This window comes from Sitophilus oryzae, unplaced genomic scaffold (assembly GCF_002938485.1).
Source record: "Sitophilus oryzae breed Bouriz unplaced genomic scaffold, Soryzae_2.0 scaffold_708_pilon_pilon, whole genome shotgun sequence".
NCBI lineage: Eukaryota > Metazoa > Arthropoda > Insecta > Coleoptera > Curculionidae > Sitophilus > Sitophilus oryzae.
The window spans coordinates 25078-49450 of NW_022147316.1; the positions used below are offsets into that span (position 1 = coordinate 25078).

The 24373-nt window shown below is 33.0% G+C and overlaps 1 protein-coding gene across 1 annotated transcript; it reads right to left on the bottom strand.

Moving 5' to 3' along the window:
- Window positions 1-856: 856 nt before the first annotated feature.
- Window positions 857-24088, bottom strand: LOC115888304 (mediator of RNA polymerase II transcription subunit 26). Its single transcript, XM_030907987.1, has 8 exons — window positions 23537-24088; window positions 22984-23058; window positions 22428-22655; window positions 22104-22378; window positions 21833-22041; window positions 9279-9545; window positions 9011-9221; window positions 857-2308 (listed from the first exon to the last, which is right to left on the bottom strand). Exons 1-8 carry the CDS (start codon window positions 23597-23599, stop codon window positions 1678-1680), a joined length of 1959 nt encoding a protein of 652 aa, XP_030763847.1. The 5' UTR covers window positions 23600-24088; the 3' UTR covers window positions 857-1677.
- Window positions 24089-24373: the final 285 nt, after the last annotated feature.

A 24373-nucleotide genomic window follows, 5' to 3' on the forward strand; every position in this document is an offset into this window, starting at 1 on the left:
CCACCTAACCTCCCTTTTGAAATTTGGCGTCATGACAGTTGTTGCTTACGTTAAAATTATTAATTTTTTGCTAATGGGTATGCGGGGGTCCCATTTATTGCAAAATTTATACCGGGTGCGTCACAAAAGTGGCTCGCCCCTGTAACTTTTTATTTTTTCAGATAAAAAAACGAGATTTGGTATGTTAGTATATGACATAAATTATGATTGATTGACGTATTCATTTGTTTTCGGTCACTTCCTGTTTCACCGGAAATTACTACAACTTTTGATTTTTAAATGGCACCTCGGTATTTTTTTACTTTATTCAATAGAAAATAACACTCTTAATAGAATGACATATCATATTATGTCAACTTTTGACATTTTCACATATGGTTTATATGAAATTATAACTTATGGTTTGTAATGAAAATTTGACTCGAAATACCACGTGTGTTGTATCAAATTATTTGTAAAAAAATGCATTTTCAAAATATGCTAATGAGCCACCCGTTCCATTTGAAAAAAAAATTAGATATGATTAAAAATATGATTTGGGCATTTTTTAACCGGCCAATAGAAGACACTAAAAACATTAGATGATCAAATCTATTTTTCCAAGGCTCCTTGATTAACAATTAGTGTTTTTAACATAGCCATGGCACTCTAGAATGAAATTTAAAATACCAATTTTTATTGATCAAAAATGTCAAAAGTTGACATATGATATGCCATTCTATTCAGAATGTAATTTTGTATCAAATAAAGGTGCCATTTAAAAATCAAAAGTTGTAGTCATTTTCGGTGAAACAGGAAGTGACCAAAAACAATTGAATATGTCAATCAATCCTAATTTATGTTATATACTAACATACCAAATCTCGATTTTTTATATGGAAAATAAAGTTGTAGGGGTGAGCTACTTTTCAGACGCACCCGGTATATTATAATTTAAAACAACTGAACAAGATTATAAAATGTATAATATTGTATTCGAACAAAAAATACCTTACAAGAGCATCAAAGTGAAATTAAGCAATAAGTAAAACATCTATTTGAGACTAGAAAGACATCATTTGGCGGGATAAAATATTACCTAACATGAAATTTACTTGCAGGGCACTTGCTTTAATCAACACTATATTTAAACATTTTTGTGTTAATCAGTAGATGTATAGACTAGTTAATTTTTAACGCTGGGACCTATTTTTGCCTTGATTCGATTTGCATATATAAGGAAGTAACACCTACAACTGGACTCATAGGCCATTTTCCATTTAAGTAACATTTTTTTTGGTTCTACTTAAGAAATTATTCGTAAATCTTAAGTGATTTAATATTAAACAAATCACCTAAATAATATAGTACAGGGTCTGCCAAAAAATTCGAAACATTGAATTTATTTTTGTGTTACTGAATTATGTAGAATTTCTTCCGCACATAACAAAAAAAATGACAAATTTTCCCAATTGTTGCAAATTTTTTGACACACTGTATTAGATAAATGATCTAAATAATATAGTATTTTTATAAATAAAAAATAGTTTAAAAGTAAGAAAGAGGAATCAGATATACATTTCAATATAACTATTTTTAACTGCATATTAGAAACATTTCTGGAATATTAAAAAACGAGGATTCATGAGTCCAACTGGAAGGCAATCAAAATGGTCCCCTAATTAAATTGTAATACCTCTAGTCTACAATGCAATATGGCAAAATTCTTAAAATATCCCCATTATAACTAGGTTTATCTAAACACTCATACCACTCTCGAAAAACTTTTTTGTCTTCTGTCCGACTCTCACAAATATCACTTTTTTCCTCACTATTCTCTCTTATCCATTTATTTTTTTCATCTATTTTATCATTTATCACACTAACACCGTCGTCGGTTTCTTTTGATACACTATATTTTTTAAAAGTTTCACCATTAAAATTTCTTACATCCCTTTCTAACCTCTCATATATATTAGGCACTATGTTTACATACAAGCCGTTCCTGACTTGTGGCTCTGGTTTTGAAGATCCTATGCTATAGTTACCATTAACATTAGGAATGTTATTGTCATGTAAGTGATTTACTTTCTCATTTGAAATATCAAATGTTTTATATTTGTTGGCCAGGTAACATTTAGCAGCACATTCTGGGTCCTCTATTATTTCATAAGGCGGAGGCTGTTCGACATCTTCGTCGTCCACTGAGAAGTCCAGTTTGTTTTCTTTAATAAAGCAAGTACAAGGTGGTTGTGAGCTATCATCCTCCAATAAAATTGATTTGTCTATAGGTGGTAACAGCGATGTTGCTTCCTCTATACTCAAAGACCTTTAAAAGAAAACTGATTAAAATCTATACTGATTGAAACTTTTATATTTTACAAAATTGAAGTATGTGTAGATTCAGAAAATATTTTTCGTGACACAGGGCAGAGCCAAATATATTTTTTAAATTTTTTATCGAAATTGATTTGGTTATATTGGCGAGACAATATTGGTTGGTCTACTATCTTAAAAAACAATAAAAATTGCAAATGAAGCGTTCTTGGATTGATTCCAAACATTCTGACAGTTGAATCCGGCATAATGTATTAAGTTGAATAGATAGTGTTATTGTCTGACATTTTAATTCACAGTTACAATTAAAGGGTTAAACTGTATTTTTTATATCTTCTGAATGTGTTGGTCGAAATCTTCCGACTCCTTGGACAAATTTTAGTAAAGTCGAGAGTTTCACCATAGATAAAGGAAATAAATTTAGATTGGAATGCCTGTCAAAATATATAAATTTTTGGGTTGCGACCGTTGTACGCGATCTGGCGCTGCTATAGCGGTTGCTAAGAACAACCGCAAGCAAGAACAGAAATAATTTTCTCTTGTCAAAGTAAGAATCTTTAAAAATTATAAAATCTTAACCATCCTCATTGAAAAAATACCGAAAAGTGTTTAAAGTGTCCATTTTCAAAGTAATTATTGCTATCTTGTTAGTTTAATTTAAATTTTATTTACTCAAACCCGTGATAATTGTGAAAAAGTGGCATTAAAAACTTAAAAAGCTGTGCTGTGAATTATGAACTGCAAAAACCATCGTGGATCGTGGTATAACGTCGGTTGCCTATGTTTCATAAATATTTCATACATGTCCTTATATAAAATAAAGTTTCTTGTATGCAACACTGTATTTTGTTTATAAAATTAAAAAATTAATAATAAATTTAAATAAATAATACTTGGCAACATAATTCCGGAAAAAGCCGAACCGCTCTGAAATTATCAAAAGTTTTGGGTCGCGACCGTTGCAAGAATAGCTCCAAATAGTATTTACATTGGCCTTATGGACACTTTCCAATTTAAACTTGTTTCATTTATCTATAAGTTTCACAGGCGACAAAAATTGACAAAAAAATAATTATGAATTAAAATGACATACAATAACCAGCCAATGTCACATATTCTTTTGTTAAACAGAATATTAGTTACCTAATGGAAATTAATTTAAAAAAACAACTTTTACGTAAACAGAGGCTAGAGGAGGCTAGAGGGGGGGGGTGGATAGTGGAGTGGGGTGTGTTTAAGGGCCATGGTCTTGGTCAATGGATGTAGTTGGGAGGTAGCCAATTTAATTGGGAATGAAAGAGAACTTCAAGTTCTTTCCTCTCACCGTGAAAGAAACAAAAAATATTTATTTCAAAATCAATCGCTAATGATTATGTATTCTATACTATTCACATAAAAACGATGGAGAAAGTAGTGGACAACCATATTAGAGTAAATCATCTACAGGTTAAGCCACTGCACGATAGTCAGCATGCATATAGAGCGGGCAGATCCACAGAAACTGCTCTGTACCAGTTAACTGAGCTAATACAGGCAAGCCTGGATAGCAAAGAAACAGCACTTTGTGCCTTCTTGGACATTGCAGGGGCGTTTGACAATATACCTCACAAGGTGGTCAAGCGATCTCTTGAAACAAGAGGGGCGAACAGTACGATAATTCGCTGGTTTTGGAAATGCTCTCAACACGAACAGCAGAGGCTGAGATAGGTACCAAAACTGTAGTTGTTAAAACAACGCAAGGAACTCCACAAGGTGGAGTGACCTCCCCCCTACTGTGGAGCTTGGTAGTGGATGAACTACTGGAAGAATTAACTCTAGCGGGAATACACTGCATAGGGTACGCAGATGACATAGTCATCATTGCACAGGGGAAACATGAAGGCACCCTGTGTGATATTATCCAAAGAGGATTCCGCATCGCTGAGAGATGGTGCAGGACTGTCGGGCTGAGTATTAACTCAGATAAAACCGCAGTAGTGCCATTCACCAGAAAGCGAAGTTTGAAAAACTTGAAAAGAATCCATCTAGATGGAAAGGAAATACTGCCATCACAGGAAGTGAAATATCTGGGAATAACCCTGGATAGTAAACTTCTCTGGAACAGGCATATTAAGAACATTACCAGCAAAGCCACAAAGGCTCTCATGATATGCAGAAGACTGGCGGGAAATAGGTGGGGCTGCGCCCCTAACATTTTGCGCTGGATGTATACCATGATAGTAAGACCCATGATTACTTATGGAGCAGTTGCTTGGTATACAAAACTAGAGCAACGTACAGCAAGGCAAACCCTGTGCAAAGTACAGAGACTGGCATGTATCTGCATCACAGGTGCCATGAGAACATGTCCAACAGCAGCAATGGAGGTCATTCTAGACCTAACACCACTGCATATTGTCGTCGGTAGTTATGCCAATGCGACAATGATTAGAATGGTCATTGACGGAAACAGTACTGGGAGAATTTTCAGGTCAGGGGCTTGGAACACCCTCAAAAAGAAAATTCCACTTCTCCAACTCCCAGTGGATGACATACCAAGAATTTACAACTTTGAGAAACACCTCACTGTAGTATTGAGTAATAAAAAGGATTGGAAGAAAGAAACGCTTACTCAGCATATAAAAGACCATACCATCACGTGGTATACTGATGCTTCCAAAACCAAAGCAGGGACAGGGATAGGAGTATTTGGGCCGAAAACTGAATACTCCGAACCAATGGGCACCTACCCCAGTATCCTTCAGGCAGAAATTTGCGCTATCGAAAGATGCGTACAATTTATCTTGGATAGGAACTATCGAAAACAGGAAATTGCCATCCTATCCGATAGTCAAGCAGCACTTAACGCGATCAACTCAGTAACCATCAATTCGAAGTTGGTCAAAGAATGCCTAGAGAAGCTCAACAAATTAGGCAAAGAAAATAAAGTCCTCCTACTCTGGGTGCCTGCTCACCAAGGGATAGAAGGCAATGAAAAAGCAAATGATCTAGCTAGGAAAGGAGCGAACACTCCACTAACTGGACCAGAACCGTTCTGTTTTCCAAACGGGAACCAACTGAAAGCGGAACCGAAGAATCTGGAAGACTCCATCCGTAACTTGGAATGGGTGTCCTCCAACGGTCTAAGACACTCGAAAAAGTTCCTTAGAACTTATGACCGAGAAAAATCAAAGGTTTTCCTTGATTTAAGTAAAAACAATCTTCGGATTGTCACGTGGTTTCTAACAGGACACTGTCTCCTCAACGAACACCTCAGTAGGCTGAAACTGAGAAACAACGGCGAATGCAGATTTTGTGGGGAAAATGGGGAAACACCAGAACACCTTATCACTGAGTGCGCCGAGACGACGACCATTCGTGCCATGAACCTTGGCACGTCTGATGTCGAGGATGGAGAGCTGGCCTCTGTGGAGCCGTCTCAGATACTGGCTTTTCTTAAAGCCCTGAGACTGTGTGATGAGTTATAACTCGTTATAACTCAAGAAAGGGGAACACACAATAGATCTATAAGGTCGCGGTGATTAACTCCCCTTCTAAACATTCTACATTCTACATACTATTCACATCGACTATTTGAAAAGAATGTAAAGTATAATGAAGTAAAAACCTTAAAACTTGATTTAAACAGTGGCTCAACACACCAAGCAAATTTTCTAATGCTGACCGATTGTGAAAAATCGCTACACGGGTCATTCCATTGATATTAAGAGTAATGCATTTGATTTTTCTGTTAATTGCTCTATGTGGAAAAAATTTGCAGAGATGTTAAATGCACTAAATATCTTTTTTTATTTTGAAATTTGTCAATAACCAAAAAATATAGTAGTTTACTGTAATGCCAGTGCAGAGCTGTTTGGACACCCTATATATGAAAACGCTTAAATAAAACTTAAAAACTCGATTTGGTTAATGCCATACAAACAAATCTCAATTTTTTTCTATATGGCACAGTTCTTTTTAAATTTTAATAAACATAAATACCCATTTTATCGTTATATTTTAATACTTTTAAAGGCTAATAGCACAGAATATCTAGCTACGCAACAGAAAAATACTAGAAATGAAAGAGCTAAAATTGCACAAATAAAATACTAGATGGCGCGACAATGTCATAATCAGAATATAATTGGAAATTTTCAACTTTCGGTTTTGGATCGACGTAGATCGACTGCACGTCGACGGTCTTGAAGCTCCGCTAAATATGCACAGTTGCCAGATTCAAAAAGACTTTAATTGGCATCCCATTCTTTTTCTGGTGTATAATAATTTCTTTCTATTCTTCGTTTCTTGTCAGATACACTTATATTAATTATTCGTTTGGCTTTTAAAATAGTGTTAAGTTTAAGTATATTATTAGAAAGCATATGCTCTCAAAATACATTTTTAATATACACTACTTTATTATGTTCACTAAGAAAATAACTTTAAAATTAATAATATACAGGGCGTTTGATAGTGATATTTATTAATGCTGAAACGTTAGTAATGAAATATACGTTTAATAATAATGGAAATAATTTATTAAAATGCAGTACAAAAAATGTTAATTGACTAAAAAAATACTATAATAACCAAAGATATTTAAACTCGAGCTTAAATATCTTTGATAATAACAATTTTTTTCTGTTTGCCAGGTTATTTATATAGACCTAGGTATATTTTAAAAAGTGACACAGGTACAATTAATAATATATTAGTTCGGCATAAAAGTTGCTGTGACGACATCGTACAATAAATTAAACTTCGTAAAATAAATTAAAATTATTAATTAAACAAATATTTATAAAGAAACGCAAGTACATATATCAAATTTGGGCCCAATCGAACTCCAGAAAATGATATCATAATATTGTACTATATTATGGTACCACTCGATGCTTCATAATATTGCAATATCATCGAAGATACGTAGTATACCAAGTTAAGCCCAATCGAACGCCAGGAAATGGTATCGTATATGGTACTATTATGGTACCTCTTGATATGCTTCATGGTACCATAATATTGCAATGTCATCAAAAATATGCAAGTATATTCAAATATGAGCCCAATCGAACGTCAGGAAGTGGTATCATAATATGGTACTATAGAAGGTACCACTTTATATGCTCCATGGTACCATCATATTAAGATGTGACCGAAAATACGTAGTATACAAAGTTTAAGCTCAATCGAACGCCAGGAAATGGTATCGTAATATGGTACTACATTATGGCACCCCTTAATATGCTTCATGATACAATAATATTGCAATGTCATCAAAAATACGCAAGTATAATCAAATATGAGTCCAATCGAACGTCAGGAAGTGGTATCGTAATATGGTACTATATTAAGGTACCACTTTATATGCATCATAGTACCATCATATTACAATGTCACCGATTATACTACCAAGTATAAGTCCAATCGCACGCCAGGAAATGGTATCGTATATGGTACTATTATGGTACCTCTTGATATGCTTCATGGTACCATAATATTGCAATGTCATCAAAAATATGCAAGTATATATCAAATATGAGCCCAAATGAACGTCGGGAAGTGGTATCATAATATGGTACTATAGAAGGTACCACTTTATATGCTCCATTGTACCATAATATTACAATGTTACTGAAGATACGTAATATACCAAGATTAAGTCCAATCGAACGCCATGTATCGTAATATGGTACTATATTACGGTATCACTTGATATGCTTCATGGTAGCATAATATTGCAATATCATGAAAAATACGCAAGTATATATCAAATACCGTATGATACAGAAAAAAACGGCGTCCAGTTGGCTGGGAAAAGACGATCGATGACATTTCCCATATAAATTTACACATAAAATGACAGCGATTTTCATTTCATAGCCATCGCTAACACCGTTTTTTCCCGATCATACGATATGAACACAATCGAACGTCAGGAAGTGGTGTCATAATAGTAGAACGTAGAACAATATACTTATTATATTGTCGCTGAATTACAATCAAAATTCAGTATTTAGTTAGAATCAAACGTTAGGAAGTGATTTTAATTCAGCTCTTAAGATTTAACTCTAACTAACATGGCAAGTTAAATACTTAAACGTTTGAAAAAAGAGCTCTGATCTATTTTAATATGTTTAAATGATGTAGCAAATTTGAAGGTAGGCTTTGTCAGGAAGTATTACAATATAAATTACACAATGGCAACACTGCATAAACATCTTTTAAATTTCGTTTGTAGAAAACTGTTTTCTTTTAAATTTATCGCCCTCTATTATGTAGTAGCGAAACTACCGCATCAAAATATCTGATTTGGAGACAGGCTTTAAAAGCCTGTCTCCTTTTGAGACCTACGATTTTATACATGTAACGAGGCTTCTGTTGCGTAGCTAGATATTCTGTGCTAATAGTTTCAATGTATATTTGATACCAATTAAACTTTTAGTTACGTAATCGAGGGCGCGATTTTTAAATACATTGTTGCCAACCATGGACATGTTCGGCGCCAGGCTGACTAACTGGAATCGCTGGGGATACAGGTGGTAGCTGTGTTGTAAAAAATGTGAAGTTGCCACATTTATTTATTTTCTAACATTTCCTAAAATATTTTCATTAAAAGAAAATATGTAAAAGAGGAGAATGCTGTGCCGGTCAAGCTTAATCACGTGACTAAACGTTTATTTGATATGAACTATAAATAAAATATACTTACTTCACAACGTTTTCATGTAAAGTTGTTTCAGACTCTCTATTTTCTATTTTATTTTCGAAGTTACTATCTGAATCTGGCGCAATGTCATCTACAACCACTATTTCTTCATCATATTCTTCTTTTAATTTATTAATTAAGCTCTTGTCATTAATGACTGATCCACTTTCTAATACTTTCTCATTGCGAGAATTACTAGAAACATTGAATTTATCTATAACAAATTATTAAATTAGGTCCAAAAACTAGGAATCTATTAAAAATTTCATACTTTTTTGAGAATACTTATTCCTATGGGTATTGGCATTGAGCTTTTGATCTATAATAGATACGCGTTCCGTTAGTTTGGCAGCTTTTTCTTCTAAATCTTCCTTTGGTTTCAAACCTGCACCCACTAGTACGGAGTTTTTATTTTGAATGCTTGCTAGCAGTTCTTGCGTTGTCTTCACTTTAGAGTTTCCTCTTGATGCAGACGCTGCTAAATTATTAGTGAATGATGCTTCTGCTTCATCTAGGAGATTCTTGTGGTTTTTCGAACCTTAATAATAACGTATTATTATAGTATTTACTAATACAATGCAAGTTTGTTGATTGAAAGAATTGGGAAGATACACAACCTAATGAGCGAATTCGTGACAAGGCTGATTTGTGTAGTAGTTTAGGCTTTCGCGGCCATCGTTTGAAGAATTTTGGTTTGTCGGGTTATTAGGCCGTCGTCAGTTAGAATTGCTTCCTAACGTTTCGCTAGCACGAGTGGCTAGCATCTTCAGAGGTGTGTTTGCTCCGACTGCTCACACTGACATCAGTTTAGTGTGAGCAGTCGGAGCAAACACACCTCTGAAGATGCTAGCCATTCATCCTAGCGAAACGTTAGGAAGCAATTTTAACCGACGACGGCCTAATAACCCGAAAAACCAAAATTCTCCAAGGCTGATTTGATTTCTCCTTACGTCTCAAGTGCTGTACGGTGGAGCCGCCAGTCGTTCTGCGGCCAACGCATAAAATACTCATTTTCTCTAATAAGGTCCTTGCACGTGTAGGGTATAATTTAAATATTTATACATTTTTACCTAAAACATATATATGTAAAATCAGTTTGTACAAATTCCATCTGGAAAATACTTAAATTAATGATTGAAATTCATTGAAATTCGCTTTAAATTCCATTTAATTTTCATTCCATTTAAATAAAGGGTTGCACTTTGTTTAGAATTATGACAGAACCAGTGTTGCCAGAATTGCAGGATTTCCTTCAATATGAACAATACAGTCAAATTTCGTGAAGGATTTTTATCCAAAAAGAAGACAATATGAAGGTTTCTGGCAACTTTGCACAATAAAAATTGTTAAAATATGTAGTAGGAGTATTTATTGTTATATCCTACATTTATTTTTTCACTTTAACGGTGTTTAATTAAGGATGAAGTTAAAAGTAATTCAAAAAGCCCACAGTTCGAAAGATTTTAACATTAAACAAAAAAAAATAATAGATACATTTTTATCTTTCAACACGTTTTATTACACACATACCATAACTAAACCAAAGCTCTTGACGTTGAAAAGAAATAAATATGTAAACGGAAAACATAAATATCTAATAAGTCAGCTGATCAAGTTGTCTTGATTAATTATTTTAGATTGAAGCTGTATGAAGCAGCCATTGTAAGAAATTAATTTTTTGAGATATACTTTATAATACTGCTGTCGAGTATCTATCACAGCATTTTTGATAATGTTATTTTTTAATAAAAAAATTATATAAATACATCAGTGTACCAAAATTACCAGAAATAAGTTTTTAAAAATTTTCTCCTTATAAAATAAGTACACGAAAATACACGAAATTTAGTGATTTTTTACAAGATTTGGATTTTTTTGTGAAGTTGAAGGAATATGAAAGGTTTTTAACATGATCCGTTGAAGAAATTCACTCGAAAATATCGGACAACACTACTCTTCTTTATTTGACGCATACATCAAGTATATTCTGATTCTGTGGCATACATGCTCGTGCGTCAAATGAACGTCAATCTCATCAATGTGCAATTTGTAAATCGTCGAAGATCTAAATAAAAGTCGATGAAATTCGATAAAAATAATCCATAAAGAAGGCAAATAACAGTTAAAATAGGTAAAAAAAAGTTTTAACGATGGTATTGATATAATATTATTGATATTTTATTACAGGTTATGGAAGAGGTAGATAGAATCAGATAGAATAGTGAATGTGAAATTTCTAGATAAAATATTAACAAGTAGTATTGTATTTAAAGGTATGAATTGAGATAATTAAATGCTAATTATTTACTTAACCTACAGTTTTCTTTAAATATATACATATACTTACTGTTAACGTTAAAAATATTCATGGCATAAATGAATAAGGGCAAAAACATTCAGGAAATTATTATTTAATAGAAAATAAGAGGGATTTTTATGTAAACCTTTTTGATTTGACGTTTTCACGTTTTCATACGTAAGGGCTTTAACTCACTGATGACCAGGTCGCAACGGCCGTCGGCTGGCCGGATGCATTGCGTTTATAGCTGCGGCCAAATGAACGACCAGTTTCAACAGAGTTGTCAGATGTAACGATTTTTTACGTTTTACCAATTAGAAAATATTGTTTCAGAAATGTTAAAATATCCGAGTTAACTAAAAAGCGAAGTTGCTATTCATGAGCTTATTAAATGTTCTAATATTAAATAATGCATTAAAAATATTCTTGGATTTTTCGATAATAAATACTGGTGTGGTAAATGGAGTCAGTAAAATCTCCAACCCCGACTAAGTAAAATTCGTTAATAAATACTGGTGTGGTAAATGGAGCAAGTAAAATCTCCAACCCCGTTATTTCCATGTTTTTCAAATTCCATCAGTCTTTTCATAACAGAATATTCTACATTCTACGTCTATGTAATTTAATATGTGTAGAGTGAGACATGTATCTCGAGAGATTTTCAGCATTATATCAATAAAGGACAAAAACAGTATTGTTCCTAGAGGTGCGTCTAAACTTGAGCATTTTAGCCCGAACGAACCGAGCGCGCACGAACAAGCAGAACAAATAGGCCGAACAAAAAGCATTTTGTACGCGCGACCGACAAAAAGGGAGTATTCTGTTTCTTTTTTCTACTGATATGGACTTCTACTGATGACTCTTATCGACTTTAGAAGTAAACATATTAGGGCCATCTTAAAAAAGGTCGTCAGACACTGGCTCTAAATATTCTAAATATAGTTATTTCAAAGACTAATGTTTACAATATAAATTCCTCTTTTTTATTGTTACTGAGAATCTACAACAGTAATTACTTCTATTTTTATGAATGTTTAAGTTACTTTTGCTCTTAGTTTTTTTTAAAAAATAATGTACCTAGTAGAAATATAGTGAAATATAATGAACCCTGTTTGAAAAACGTTAAATTAAATATAATATTTAAAATACAGTTTGCCCTCCTTGTACATGACTACAATACAACTAAAAAAACTAATTTAATAAAAAAAACAAGTGGTTGTAGAAAAACTTTAAATATTATTATTTTTTATTGTTGAACATCGAAACTCAAAGTTATAATAACAGGTATCATACCAACCATAAATAGAGTAGGTATGTCATATAAAAATGTTTTGAATTTTTACTAGAATCGACCCTTGATAAAAAAAGAGACTAGATATAAGTTTCCCTTTGATCCAGTCTGTATACTATTTCTTTGGATTTTCTGCATGTGTGCAAAAACTACACTAAAACACTATATCTTATAGAAAATAAAATATTGTGAGTTGAATTTGAGGGATTTCATTTGAAAAATTATTAATTTGGAAGAAAACCGGCAACAAGCGGCAGAAAATAATATTTTAGTGCAGTCTACTGGTCGCAACGACCAACGGACGGCCAGGACGTTAATGTGCGCGGTATCATTTGATTTAATGGTGTCAGAGGTAGCAGCGGCCTGGCCGGTGCGACCTGGTCGTCAGTGTGTTCGAACCCTAATATCTGTTAGAGTTTTTACACGAATCTATTTTGTTAGTTTAAAAAAACAATGAACATGAAATGGACGAAAGAGTAGAAACCGCCGCACAGTGTTGCGTATAATGGACAAAATTCAAAATACCAAATTAATGTTTTTAGCCACATTCTTTAAAAAACAATAAATATATACCTTATCGCTTCTAAAGTAAGTATTTAAAAAATCCCTGCAAAAAAACATGACTAGCTGGAGCTTGTATAGATTGCTATCGATTTATTCAGATAAATACAGACTTTATCTGTGTTGGTGTTTTCTTGGAGTAGAAATAACTTAATATTTTTTGTTTATAATGCAGGTTAACAACAAAGGTAAGAACTAATGTGAAATATTATATAATTTTTTTATATTTAATTTTCACTATTGAAACATAGATTTAAAAAAAACAATAAGTTTAAACTTTAAGCAGGCTTTAAAAAAATATATACCCTAATATACCTGTCATTTTTTGTATATCACTTGTAAAATTATCCTAGTTTACGTTCCCATTACCATTTTTTGCCCTAGAGTGCCCGTTTTCCAAAAATATATTTTTTTCTAGATACGTTACCTGCAATTCAGAACAAAACCTTATTTGAAAAATGGGCTGCTAATAAAGATAATAAAATCAGTCAAATAATATCGAAAAAAAAAGTCCTACTTAATTTGGAAAACTTTTCCAATGATCTAGACCAACAACTGCAAGAAAAAATAACTTTTTTTTGTATGAAAGTTGAGGTGGTGGAAAGAATGCAATCGAACTCCCAGTAATTTCGAAAGAAGACATGCAGAATGGTTAGAAAACAAAACGTATTTTGAAATTGCATCCTTTTCAAAAAACGCTGTGAATCTAAAGCCGCAACCAGGTTCTAGCCGTGGCAAGCCACAAAAATCGTTTTTTCAATAATACCGATAATACTGTAGACCCTTATTTTTCTTTAAATTTTCCTGATATATCTTTAATTGATGAATCAAGTTCCGATTCAGAATAGTTTCTTAGCTTTTAACTTTAAATGCGTTTGTGCAACTTTTTTAATTGTGTAAAGGCTGTATTCCCCAAACTCCTTTTCGATAAATTAAAAAACTTAACAGATGAGGATATTGTTAGTTACTTACTTCCTAATTTTTTCAATAAATTTGATAAAAATCCAGGCATTCCATCATAAGTTATTTTTTTATACCTACCCTTATACTAGATACTTTTGGGTTCAAGTTAAAATTCATGTGTAGATCATATACCTAAATTCAACTGAATAATCGATCAATTTGATTAATTAGAGGGGAATGGTTTATTTTTATCTTAACTTTTTCTAAACTATCTATAATATCAAACTACCTTAATATTGAATAAAAAATCGACGGGCACAAACTTTTTTTTTGAAACAAAAACCTGAAATTCTAACAAAATTATGCGTAACATTACGGACACACTATATACTCCAGCCGTCGCACCAAAACTTAGAACCCCCCTTTGAAAATAATGAGCCACAGACAATTATTAACAACTATTACTATTTGTTTTTAAATTCCACTTGATGTCACCAGAGTTATGATTTTTGTCCTGCCGTGCTATATAATCGCAACACTGTGCGCCGGCGCCGAACACCAGTCCAATTTTATGATTAAAAATGCTTGTTCAGTGACGAAGTATAACTTTATAAAACCAATCAAAACACACATAGTACTATTTTTATTCACATAGGCTTGTTGACAAGTGTGTTAAATCGTGTACCTACCTACCTATTTACTATTGCTCCTCCAATTGTGGCAGAAGTAAACAAAACATTCTGTGAAAAATAATAGGCGATCATCGTCGAATCTAATTTCCGTAGATTGTCTGTGCTTTATTATAATCCCGTTCTGTCATAATTCTAACAAACTCAAACACCCAGTGATATCTAAATAAATTTGAAAAACATCTAAATAAATTAGAAATTATTTAGATGTCAAATGTCATTGGGAGGAGCTTATTAAAATTTAAATGGAATGCGTTCGCTGTGAGCCGAAAATTTTAAGATCTTTGACGTCACGCCAAAGAGTAGATAAGACAAGAGACGACAGTTCGCGCGGTACCTTTCATGTTTGAGTGGTGGGGAGAGTGGCCTCGTCTCGCTTGTCCCTTTAAATTTTCGTAATTTTTTCGCGGGAAATTTGAAATAGACTATTATTAAAACTTACTTGTATAGTTTATAAATAGTTACTGTATGGGTAAAGAAATAAATAGAAACGAAAAAAAAATGAGTTTTCTAAATATTATATAAAATAAATTATAATTAGAAACATATTTGTCGGGGAATAGAGATAATAAAAGCAATATTTTGTATATCGTTGGTAAACAAGATAAAGTGACCAAGTCGATTTGTAAGAAATGTTTTATTTACGTGTATTTTTTTACATATGGACTTGAACAAGTGTAATATCACAATGTGGAGTTTATGTACAAAAAATAGAGTTACTCAATTTTTTTTGTAAAAATATATTACAAGCTTCTAACCATGTCTTCGATCTATGGATTACATTTAGTTTAATAACATAATTATATAGTATATTTCTATAAAAATACTTTTCAGGATCCTTTGGAAAAGAGTGAATTATGTTTGTCGAAGAACAAGACCTATTTTTGCAGTCTTTATAAGCAAACACATTGCTACCATCTCGTCTTTTCCTGCTACTCGTGTGTCCTGTTCAGTATTCATATTTAACAATAATTACAAATTAGTAGGCAACAAAAACGATACTAAAATTAAACCTTAAAAACTCTTAAAACAATAATATATCGAAAAACTCTGAAAACACACTTTAAAAAGGCAAAAATGCAAGAAAACAGCTAATCAGATTTGTTTATGTTTAGCCTGATTAGCACAGCTGATTAGCGTCCTAAAATCATAGGTTAGAATAAATAAAATACGCCGTTGTCAGATTTTATCTGTTTATCTTTGAAATCGATCAACTTAGTTAGTCATTCTGTTTCTTTGGTATTATCAGTATATTGCGAAAAAAGAACCTAAACCAACCTAGACTAAAAATTTACATTTCCGTATTAACATACGTTACTTATATCCTTCTTATATTATTAATTTATTTTCAGAAAATCTTGTTTATTTTTCAAAGAAATATACTTGGCAACAGACAAAATGGGACCTTTAAATTTTAATATATCTGCGTCTCTCTCGCGAAATTCGACTTCTTTGTTCACTGTCGTCTCTTGTCTTATCTACTCTTTGGTCACGCCTCGTTTTCGCGCCAAGCGAATTTCAATCATTAATTTAAGTACTTTCCAGATGGAATTTGTACAAACTGATTTTACATATACATATATGTTTTAGGTAAAAATGTATTAGAAATCATAAATATTTAAATTATACCCGACACGTGCAAGGACCCTATTCAGCCACGGGAGTCATAGTTGAAGTGAAAGCGACAGTGTTGCCAGATTAAAATGTGTCTGTAATACGTTTAATGAAAATATCTGGATAAAAAATCCCCGTTTATGTACAAAAGAATAGGTGAAAATAAGCAATGTATCTTGATTAAAATAAGGTTAAATTTCTTTATTATTATAATTATATCGCCCGCTATGAACTATGGGTCCGTCATGCGATGAAAACTCATATATTTTAATGTTTTCTATCATTAAAAACTATGAGTTTTTATCGCATCCGTATTATTAACGTACCGTACCCAAAATCCGTAAATCTACGAATTAATCCATAGCTCTGGCAACACTGTCGCTAGTGATGGGCAAAACTGTTATTTTTAGATAACAGTTGAAACTGTTATAGTTATTTATAAAAAACAGCTTAAAATAACAGCTTAAAAATAACAGGTTTCTTTATTTTACTGCTAAATATCTGAAAGAGTATGCGGCGGTCATCGCCAGGCGTATTAACGCAGTTGCAAGTTGCAACAATGACGTGCTCGGTGGTAGTATTTCCAGGGTGTCAAAACATTTCTAAATATCGATTGTTATCTAAAATACCTCTCTAAAAACGGTGGTTGTTTACAAATTGCGATATAAAAAAGCCAAAATTCCGCCACTCGTCTATACCTATACATTCCGATCTACCTACGCCCTGCCCCTCGATCCGCGTAGATCCTGAATTGCGTAGCAGTGTACAGGGTGCATCTCACCCGACGGGCGAGAAGCTCTTAGTTATGATTTTACCATTTGCGGTCAAAAAATAGCAATATAAGAAAATGTGTAGTATATTCTTCATAAGTAAACCAACTACACACTAGAGTTCGAATTAATTTTACACTTAAACTAGCGTGTACCCGCGACTTCGTTCGCGTCGAATTAATAATTTCTAATGGTGATGATAAAGCAAAACAAGAATTTCCATTAACATAAACTGGATAAAATTTTCTAACATTTGCCAAAAATAAGCTTTCTAACGTCGAGCAGCTTAAGCAAAACCGTGGTTAATCAATTACTCAACTTTTTGGAACACCCTGTATGATTTTTTAAAAAATTTCAAAATATGTAAAAAAACAAAATAAATTATGCGTGTCCAGGCGTTTTCCCGAAAGACTAACCGTTTTTTAAATAACAAATATTGTAATATTTGAGGGGCGTTTTCACCCTGTTGGAATTTGAGATTCGAGAAACCCCTCCTTATCGAACCTCGACCCCACAGTCAATCCGTTTGCCAAAAATCAGCTTTAAACGTCAAGCAGTTTAACCAGAATAGTGATTACTCAATGGTCATATTTTATGAAACACCCTGTATATATTTTTTAAAAATCTTAAAATATGTAAAACAACATAATAAAATATACGTGTTTTAAGAGTTTTTCCGAAAAACTCACCGGTTTTTAAATAAAAAATAATTCTAATATTTGAGAGTAGTTTCACCCCTTTAGAATTCGAGTTTCGAAAAATCCCTTCTTATCGAACCTCTACACACTAAAGTCAATCCGTTTTCCAAAAATCAGCTTTTTACGTCAAGGGCTTTAAGCAGGATCGTGATTAATCAATGACCATATTTTTCAAAACACCCTGTATATATTTTTAAAAAATCTTAAAATATTATTCCGAAAATTTTTCAGAATAAATAAATACCTAAATATTGAAATTTAATAAGTAAGTACTGAAACATACAGCGCCATAATATCTCGACCTCCGCCCGTTATGCTCGTAACAGGTTGAAACAGAATGTATCTAAAACAACTGATGCGTTATTCTCCAACCTGTTTCGAACCTCCACCGACAATTGACCGATGCAGCAGCGTTCCTTTCCCACTCCGATTATCTCGACCGCCGCACTATGGGGTATTTTACCTCAAAACCTGGCCAATAATATTTTTATTTTTTTTGCATTCTTCCGCGTTTTAAAATGTGAGAAAATAAAGAAATTGCTTCAAATTTTAATACATACCTAGCGTTTTTTTATTCACAAGATTAAGTCGAGACTCCCTCGAGTATTGACAATAACATGTCAATACTCGAGGGAGTGATTCCTCAGGTCATTTTATGGAGAATAGTTCCCATAAACATAAGTCCAGAAATGCATTGTTTCTAAGATACAGGGTGTTGAAAGTGAAAAACACTACATTTTTATTCAATTAAAAAAAATTGTAACTGCCAAACTGGCAAAAATTAGCAAAATATACAGATACACAGCCCGTCTATTCGAAGAACAATTTGTGATTGGCGCGGATTGTAACACGGGGGGACATTGACCCCCTACCACCCACCCTCGAATACATTCATGTTTATACAAATAATTCCTGGTATCGGTTGGTTGATATCTTGAATTTAGATTTTTGAATATTGGCCAACTTTTTGGGTTAAATACCCCTTAGTGCGCCGCCCTGTTATGCTCGTAACAGGTTGAAAAACAACGTATCTAAAATGACTGCTTCTCCAACCCGTTGCGAGCCTCCATCGACAATCGACCGATGCAGCAGCGTTCCTTTCCCACTCCTGTTATCTCGACCGCCAGGCGTTATGCCCGCAACTGTTTCAAAAAACCTGCTTCTTTTATATCCTATTATTTTTAAGCTGTTGCAAACCCAATACGACCATCGACGGTATCGACCGAAGCAGCTACGTTCGCCGTAGCGCTTTCCCCACTCCGTTGTCCGTTGTCTCGCCGCCTGTATCGATGGTTGACGAAATAACATGTTTTCCATCCATACTAGTTGTTTTTTGGAATTGCTTCGAGCAGCATAGAATTTCATGGCGGTGCAGAGCGCCGACTTCGTTTTTCGTTTCACGAGCGCCCGATCTCTACGTGTCGTTATTTTATATCTGTTATTTTTTAGAAGTAGTAACGGTTGCGTTATGTTGTTTATAAATAATTGTTATAAAATAACAGATAGTTAAATAACAACCCATCACAAACTGTCGCCCACCCACTCTGTCGACTGAAAGCAGAACTACGGTACAGTATTCTTTATCCGCTGCGCTGTAAACGTCTATCAGCGCGCAGAGCTAAACTAAATCTCGGACAGGCTGACGGTAAGCCAGCTACATCTCGGACATATTTTGTGCCTGGAAATCGCCCATAAGGCTGCATCATCTTATTCCTTTAATCAACTGTTAAGTCTGTCCAACGAGTCAGGAAAAATTTCGACAGAGGACATAAAAAAATAACTGAAAATATAATTTAACATGTTAATTAATGACAGCCATAACTGTTAATGATCGTCTAGTTGGACAGACTACATAGTAATAATAATAATAAACGTCTTTATTGAAATAATCGCCTATAATATTTGTTATAGCATCAAAATAAGTTATACCAGTTGAATAAATCGACTAAAGCTTGATTTTCATGCAGCCGTTATACGCTGATTTGATACCTTGGTCCGACGGTGCTCTGATTGGTCATAGCGTTTTCGCGCCACTTTTACGGACCCGTTCATACGACAACGGACATTTTGACACTTTTTTGATAAATTTAATCTACCCTTAATAAAAAAAGTAAAATAGCAAAATCGTTATGGAAACGAAAATATAAAATGACACCAACGTATATCCGATAAACGGAGGCATGAAAATGCAATAAATTTAAAAACTGCGTAATTTTCTAACCAATCAAAGTCTTTAAATATCGTATCAACGTATCGTCGGACAACGGATGCATGAAAATCAAGCTTAAGAGGTAAAACACACAAGACGGTTTATGGGCGTTGTGTGCAACCGCGTTTCAAAACAGGTTTGCTGAATGCTAGGAGGCAGACGCTTGGTGGACGATGGTGTTTGTGCCACAGAAGATCCATTAAGGAGCCACCACTGGCGTTGCGCAGCGACGCCCTTGTGTGTTTTAGCTTTAGAAAAAATCGATAGAAATATGTGTTTTTTAATGAAAATAATTATTAAATAATCAGTTAAAAAAATGCAAATCCTATTAACTATCTACTCAACGTGTTTATTTTTTGTTAATAATGACATGTATTGACTATTTCCATTCTAAATATCTTGAGAACGGTTGCTCGTAGCGATTTTTACCAAGAGACATTTTTTACGTAAAAAGTCACGGAAATGTATATTTTTTCACTCAGTAGTTTCATACAGGTACGAACGAAAAGTTATTACTCTTTAAAACAGTTAAAACACATGTAGGAGTCATATTGACATCAGAATCAAATTTCTCATATCAAAAAACTCCCAGACAGCAATTTTCATCCAAATATTGACGTTACTTCAGAAGTTATTTACAAAAAATCGAAATAAAAATGAAACTTGTACACCATGAAATTAAGCATTTTAGGACATACATTTATACAAATGTTTTTACTTATTTTTATCAGCAGAATATGCTGCCGAAGTTTCCGGAATACAATTCGGATCACCCTGTATATGAAATGTAAGAGAAAAAACCGACGATGTCCATTTTATGGAATTTTTAAATAATCAACTTAATTTTTTGAGAATCCAACATTTGTTGAGAGTCCCAAACACATGTTAAATTGTAATTGAATATAACAAACGATGTCCAAATAATAACGCATACAGTAATAAATTTTTGTATCTTTAACATGGTATTTGTCAATATTAAATCACTGTTTTCTCAGTAACTCGGTTTGGTGGCATCGCCGGTTTTTTTCGATTACCCTTAATCCTTAATATTAGTTAACTTAAAAATGGAGAAACGCGAAACATGGTCAAGACACCATGCAAGAGCACATACCCTATACCTGAGCAAGGAGACACCATGCTATATAATTGACAAGTCTTTAGTGGAAATATTTATATTTTTGATCTTTTATAGGTCTATCTATTATATTTTTAAGATAGGTTAATCTGTCTTTAATAATGCAATATATTTATGTATCAATCTTCTATCAACAGATATGAACGTGATTTATGTAAACCCTACATTATGATCAGTATTTAGGAAAAATATTTTTAAGATAGGTTAATCTACAATTAATTAATATTCTTGCTTAACAAACTATGCAAATTCACAAAATATTAAATCAACTTGCTGTCAATTTTCCGGTTGTATATTTTTTGTAATCCACTAATACCAACAAAATTGACCCTGATACCAACAAATGACCCTGGTTTATTTGTAAAAAGTCACATGAGAAGATCTGTAGCTCAACTAGTTTTCCAATAAGTTATTGCTCTATTTTTGCTAATGTAATTGCTTTTTCTTCGTGCTAGAATGTTAATTTAGGGTTAAATGTATTGACAGTTACCAATAGGTTTTGCCAAAGGGCATTAACTCTTAATAGTATCTAACACAGTTGCACAAATAAATAATTAGGAAGCTTCTTTCAATCTTGCCTTTTGTAACTCAAAGTGTAACTCCTATTTTTTGTATGGATTGTAATAAAGTCTAATAATAATTATAATTACTCTAACCTTTTTTACGTCCTCTCTTCTTTGGTTGTTGCTGATCAATTTGTGGTTCGACAGTTTTTTCTGAAAAACTGGAATTTGAGTCAGAATTTATTAATATCACGTCGGACTTGAGCTCTGGCTTATTAGCCAAAGGTAATATCACATCTTTAAAACTAGAGTTTGAGTTATCAGAGAAGTCCAAGTCCGTGACTCCACCGTTCATTCTTGCTCTAAAAAATGAAGAAAAAAAAAATACAAATATAAAAAGCACTTTTTCTGATTCTTAACGCACCTTTTTGCATTGATATGGTCAATAGAATTTTTAGCTGGTCTTTTCTTAGTATTCAATTGATTTAGATTGACATCTGCACTTTGACCAGCAACTAAAGGTGGACTAGTAGCCTGGTTATGAAACTGAACCATCAGTTTGGGACTTACTTGTTTCATGCTTGGGCTTACCGTTTTCTCAAAATTAGTTATTCTATTGCCTTGTAAATTAGGACTAACTAACCTTTCTGCATGCATTATTGGACTAGCAACCTTTTGGGCAAGCATAGGAGGGCTTACCTTTAATATAATATATTACATTTTAATATTTATGATATGCAATTGTTACCTTTGTGGGAGTTGAAGACCTCACTCTTAATTTTGCTACATCCTGCACAGGACTTTTTGGCCGTTTTAAATCTTTATCTTGCAAAGGAGGACTTAATTTTATTTGACCGTTTTCTGTAGGAATTACCATGCTTCGCCATTTCTTTAGGAGCTCTTTAGCACGTCTTGATAAATCAGCATTTGTCGTTTTACGTCTCAATTCATTAATATGTTTACCCAGTCTGGTGGTCTATAGAAACATTATAATTATATAGACTCATTATACTTTGTATATTCTTTATTGCATAGGTATATAAAAATATAGATTATAAATTGTTATAAATTTATCCTAACTCTTTAGTGTAACAAAAATTAATTAAAAAACACAAATATTAGTTTAGAATATAAATAAAAGTTACAGAAAATTGATTTTTTTTACTTCTATAGTTCTATTACCTGAAAGCCACATAAAAAACATACATTCATATCTATTTAACTACAATAAATTCTAATTATTTTATCGAAATTGTAGTAAAAATAAAATGTATTAAAGTCAAAGCGAAACAAAAATATCATACCTCCAATAATTCTTTGGTAATAGCCACTTTTTCCAACAGAGATATAATTTCAACAATTTCAAACATATTGATGACCTAAAATTGGAAGAAAATTCGATTTGGAGAATTTTTATCAGTTTGAGACCACCAATTAGACTACACTGTGCCCTTAATAAAATGACATTTTGTCTCGTGAATCACGCTAAAATTGCTAACTCACTTGATGGTAAAGAGGATATAACTTTAGAGTTTACTTCAATTCATATTTTCTGATCAAGGAAAAACTGGAGTGTAATTTAAAAAAGATTTGGGTCGAAATTTCTTATATAAAGCAAGTCCGCCAGACGACATTGCGAAATACTATACTTCTTTCTATATGTACATAATTTCATTGAACATTTTACAGGAAAGGTATTTTTTTGTCGGAAAATTAACAATAGTGCAAAATATAGTCAGGTAACTTTATTTGATCACTTTAGAAGCAGGAGCACAACATAATCCACCTGGTAGGATGTTTCTCTGTTGTCGAACACAGCAAAAACACAATTTTCTTAGAAAATCCAACGTTTCTTACATTGTAATTACTATCTAACGATCGTAATAGCCTTTGCGTTAATTCTGTTACGTTTTTCTGCATTTAAAGTCGGTTTGTAACGAGAAAACCGAATATACTTCGAGAGAACTTTTCGTACCTCCTCTCGACAGTAATGGCGAACGGACATTGCGTTGTGTCCAATTCTCTCGTCGGCACTGTGAAACGAGGAACATGGTGCACCCGAAAAGACTGAGTGGGGATCGTCGTAAACGAATCGGCTTCGGATCTGCGCTTGCCCACCAAGGATTCTTACAAACCTTCAAACTTAATTTTCCCCTAAATAAATCGACTTTGGATTCTAGGTGTCGTAGAGTATTGTTCTTTTAATTTCTAATTCCTGCTTTCATTCGGTAAAGAATATGCCGAATTTATCATTTTTTCATTTCTAATGTAAAATATATTTAATCCAACAAAATTTCATAGTAATTTAATTCAAGAATCTTGAATTATAATTTTTTTAATTTTCTGATCTTCAGAGGATTATAATCAGCTGATTTTTCAGTAACTTTTCCACCAATGTAGTGGTCAGAATGTTATGCTAGCGGGACATTTAAAATTTAAAAATGTGCATTACTTGGTATTACAATTAATACATTAGTGTTTTAAACGCTTATTAAACTTCTATTCATGTATAAAAATTAATACATATCAATTAGATAATCATTAATTGGTATTTTTTATATCTATATTGTATAAACGTGTACACAAACGGATAATTCTGTGTAGGTTTTCAGATGATTTAAAATTCCATTATTTGAAATATTACTTATAAATGGAAACTATACACATGCATATCAAAATATAGATGCTTATAGG